This window comes from Vipera berus, assembly GCF_964194415.1.
Source record: "Vipera berus genome assembly, chromosome: 2".
Taxonomy (NCBI): Eukaryota; Metazoa; Chordata; class Lepidosauria; order Squamata; family Viperidae; genus Vipera; species Vipera berus.
In genome coordinates this window covers 35,347,113-35,351,997 of record NC_138203.1, presented here as the reverse complement: position 1 = coordinate 35,351,997, position 4,885 = coordinate 35,347,113, and the positions used below count along the sequence as shown (strand labels likewise).

At 36.3% G+C, this 4,885-nt stretch overlaps 1 protein-coding gene across 1 annotated transcript; it reads left to right on the top strand.

Annotated features, from left to right (window-relative positions):
- Positions 1-233: 233 nt before the first annotated feature.
- CARTPT (CART prepropeptide) lies at positions 234-2,034 on the top strand (the record flags this gene model as incomplete). The annotated part of the gene is made up of 3 exons (XM_081315572.1): positions 234-377; positions 782-865; positions 1,927-2,034. 3 exons carry the CDS (start codon positions 234-236, stop codon positions 2,032-2,034), a joined length of 336 nt encoding a protein of 111 aa, XP_081171698.1.
- Between the last annotated feature and the right edge of the window lie 2,851 nt (positions 2,035-4,885).

Here is a 4,885-nt window from a genome sequence, read left to right as displayed (position 1 = left end):
TCAGAGCTCCTCTTGTATTTTGTTTTCTTTACCCTCACAGGCTTCTGTCTGCCCTGAAGGAAATTAAGATCCTTCCCTAACTCATCCGTCAGATTCCCCCCCCCCATCGCCGCCCACTTCCACCGGTACCCGCTGGTGGACTGACGTATCACAGTGCAATAAGCTTTGTCAACAGGTGACTCTAACAATCCATATAAAGACTGGTCCGCGAAGCTGAGCTTCATTTCAGCACCATGGAGAGCTCTCGCTTCTTCGCCATGCTGGGAGCCGCTTTATTGTTGCTTGCGGGAGTCCACAGTCAGGAAGAAGGCGAACTTCAACCCCGAGCTTTGGATCTCTATTCCAGCATGGAGGAAACGTCCCACGAAAAGGAGCTGGTATGTTTTCCAGCGAGAAAGCGTCTGAATGGGAGGGTGGGGCTATAAGTGATCTCGGGAGAGTCCTTTACTATTTTCCGATGTTACTAAACTGCCTAGCCATTCAGTTTTCTTTTGTTTTGCTTCAAATCTCATGAGACGCAGCTTTTGGAAAACTTAAAGGCATTCTTAGGAGGGTGATATGCTGAATAGGAAGGAAAAGTTGGAGTCAAACAGAAGCTTGAAAAGTAATTCTTAAATGAGAGAATCAGGTCTACATCCTCTTAATGCCTACCGTTCCCAATTGCCTGTGAGAGGCTGGTCTAGCTTTCTCTCAGGTTGTCAAGTGCTTTGCCTCCCACTCTGTATTCAGCCTCCTCAGGCTGCTTGATCTATTACTAATAGGATGGTTTATGTGTCTGCAGATTGAAGCACTGCAGGAAGTCCTGGAGAAGCTGAAAAGCAAACGGCTCCCACATTATGAGAAGAAGTATGGTCAAGTTCCCATGGTGAGTGTTTTCTGATTCCAAGTCAGAAAAATTATTTTTAAAACAGCACATTCCCCAGAGCAGAATTAGGTTCCTAGGGAGTTGACTCTCATTGAGAAAAGAACTTTTCTCTAGAAAACCGCCAATAAAAATGAAACTTTTTCACCCCATTGTCTTTATTAATCCCCAAATTATCCCCAATAAGGCTTGCATGTTCTGCCTTCCCTCATGTCAAACCTTTGGTGTCCTGCTTGAAAATACTGAAATAACACTTTACAAATGCCCTTCTTTCCCTTTCTATCTAAAGCTGCAAATATTTATTATGTTTTTTGGGATTAAATCCCATGCACTGGATTATATTGTAAATATGTCTATTTGAAGGAATGTCAGTGCAGCTTAATCAGTCCCAAACATGCTAATATTTATGCTTTACATTTATTTGAGAGGAAGTTTGTTTCAATGAAATGACACCTGTTTCTTGTAGTCACACTTAGATTTCTGCACTTAGATTACTAGTATTCTTTTAGGCTATTACTTAACTTGAAATGCTTCTGAGAGTAAAGTTAAAAAGAATCTGAATTAAATACATTTACAGAAGGAATTCGATTCCTTTTCACCAATTATTTTTTTCTAATTAAATATTAGAATAAGGTTGAAAAGGAAAATAAACCTTATTATCAGTGATGGTTCAAATTAGTATAGTTGAGGGTTTTGGTCTCTCCTATTTTGAATTTCTGGCAAAAAATTACATCTAGGCTAAAAAGATAATTGATGACATCTAACCATGGTTATGATATATTTTTTAAAAAATCAATATTTCTAGACATATTGCTTCTGGGCTTTTTTGTGAAGTCTAGAGAAAAGAAAGTCAAATGAAATCTTTTCTCTAATTCATTCATCTGAACTGTTACAATACAGAAATAGTTTAATATTAACTTTAGTCCTTAAAGTCAGGTGTCGAAATGCAAACCTCACATGTAGACTTTGTATTTTTGCAGAAAATTTTCATTTACAATATTTTTTTCCCTCTGGTCCAATGCGATTTCTATCTTGATCTAATTATTGGTTGCTGTCAATAACAGTGTGATGCAGGAGAGCAGTGTGCAGTGAGAAAAGGTGCCAGGATTGGAAAACTCTGTGACTGTCCCAGAGGAACATCTTGCAATACTTTTCTCTTGAAGTGCTTGTAAAGTCAAGTCCCTCCCTCAACCTCTGGAGAGAACAGAAAAGCATCAGTTGCCTTGTCTGAAGAATTAATCTTGAGTTATGGATGCAGGCGGGTGGGGTGGGGAATGGTCTGTATTCATCACATACAAAGAAGTGGGTGATGGGAGGGAAACAGCTGTAAAGGTGACGTGAACTATTGCTTTTAGGATTTCTTCTAGCCATTTATTTTTACTGTTAGTTTCCTTCTCTGTTCCTGTCCTATTTGTTCCTGTATGTGTACATCACTGTTCAAAGAATGAATTGATATTTTCAAAAACTTTATTTTTGAATTTAAATGCTGTTCATGAAAACGTGTCTCCAGAAAATTCATTCATTTATTTTCCCTCAAATACAAATACAAGAATATGAATACAATAAGAAATTAGAGAACAAATAGAACAGTTAATCAAATTAACAGTATGTAGGAATGATTCAAAGATTCAAACATTTTAAAAATATACACAGATATCCCTTTCACAACAGGTATGGGCGGGTATATCAACTGTAGGTAAACAGTAGCACTATTTCAAAAACACTCTACTAAACAACTCTTTCATCTCAGTTTGGTAGTAACTTCAACCCAATACCTCCAGCTTTCTCAGGCAATCATATTTTTGAAATAAATAGCAGAGGAAGTGACTTAGATCTTCTTTCCTGGGATCTTTTGAGACTAAGACAGAAAGAAAAGCTAGGAATGTTTTTCCTTGACAAAATATGTAATGGAATTCCTGATGTTTCTTTCAGAAAGAGGAACATAATATGCAATTAATAATTGTAATTCAAATATATGTCAAATAATGACACCCTGACCAAGTCATCAGCATGTCTGCTTCCTGATGGCTAAGTAGAAAGGTATGAGACAAGTCTTTATTGATATTATACTTGTCTGATTAGTATATGTATTGAAGGATATTGCAAATTCAAATTCAAATTTATGAATGTTTGTCATCAGTTTTGTCTATTACTAGACCTTGAACATTGCCATGTAGCATTGTTTGAGGACCAGTACACAAATCAGTGCTTTCAAGCAGCATTATTATTATATTAATTTGTATGTTAAGTCTTTGTCAGATTGAGAAGAATTTGGCTGAGCATCAGAAACTCCAAAAATACAAGAAATGAAAGCATTAAGAAATCTTTGAGGAGGCCAAGAACTCCCATTTTCTAAAGTTGCAAAAAATGAAGAAATAAAAAACACTTACAATTTTAAGATATTACTTCCATAATCTGATATTGAAAAGTATAAACCTATACCATGTATATGCTTTTTCTTTTGAGACAATAACCATTTATTTATGTATACAATTCAACTCTGTTATAAAGGGTTCAAACAACCTGAAGCAGATTTACATCAGTACATTTTTACAATATGCATATATCAAACAATTTGAATGGATATTTATAAAGGAAAGATTCTAAATCTGTTAGTTCTATAACAATGTATCGGTCAAACTTGCAAATATTTTTCAGTAATGTCCTATTGTCTTTTACTAATCTATCTGATCATTAATAAAATCATTGTTACAAGGTCCATTTCAATGTAGTATTTTATTTTTATTGTTTGACTATCTACAGATCTTTTGGGATAAATATGTTTAAGCTTCTTGATTAAAGTGATTCTTTTTTATCAGCACTAATGTATGCATAAACGGACATGAGAATTGCGATGTTAAAACTGGGACAAGGCATTCATCTGACTGGGTAGAAGACAGGGTATAAATAAAAAGAATAAATAATTGTGGCAGTTGGGTAAATTAGATATTTAGAGTGTTTCTGATACATTACTTTGGTTGTACTTTGTCAAAAATAAATAAATATTACCATAGAATCACAAAGTTGGTATGAGCCATTTTGGCAATCAAACAGACTCGAACACTGGGCACTATCTAACAAAATGAAATTCAATTGTGAAAAAAGTAAAGTTCTACATTTAGGCAAGAAAAATCAAATGCACAGGTATAGTATAGGTGGTAACTTGCTCGATAGTAGTAACTGTGAGAGAGATCTCGGAGTCCTAGTGGACAATCACTTAAATATGAGCCAACAGTGTGCTGCCAAAAAAGCCAACACAGTGCTAGGCTGCATTAACAGAGGGATAGAATCAAGATCGCATGAAGTACTAATACCACTTTACAATGCCTTGGTAAGGCCACACCTGGAATACTGCATCCAGTTTTGGTCACCATGATGTAAAAAAGATGTCGAGACTCTAGAAAGAGTACAGAGAAGAGCAACAAAGATGATTGGGAGACTGGAGGCTAAAACATATAGGGAAAGGTTGCTGGAATTGGGTATGTGTAGTTTAATGAAGAGAAGAGTGAGGGGGGACATGATAGCAGTGTTCCAATATCTCAGGGGCTGCCACAAAGAAGAGGGAGACAAGCTATTCTCCAAAGCACCTGAAAGCAGGACAAGAAGCAACGGATGGAAACTAGTCAAGGAGAGAAGCAACCTAGAACTAAGGAGAAACTTCCTGACAGTTAGAACAATTAACCAGTGGAACAACCTGCCTCCAGAAGTGGTGAATGCTCCAACACTGGAAGTTTTTAAGAAGAGACTGGACAGCCATTTGTCTGAAATGGTATAGGGTTTCCTGCCTTAGCAGGGGGTTGGACTAGATGACCTCCAAGGTCCCTTCCAACATTATTATTATTATTATAAATCCAAGCTCATATTTTATGCAGAAATTATTAAAGCATCTATAATGAACGGTCAACTAGCCTCTTTTTTAACATTGATTAAAAAAGAACCCACTATCCTTTCAGTCTCCCAAAACAATATTCTTTTTTTTTTTAAAGGGGAGCATGGGGACAAGAAAGATTGATATTAGCTCCA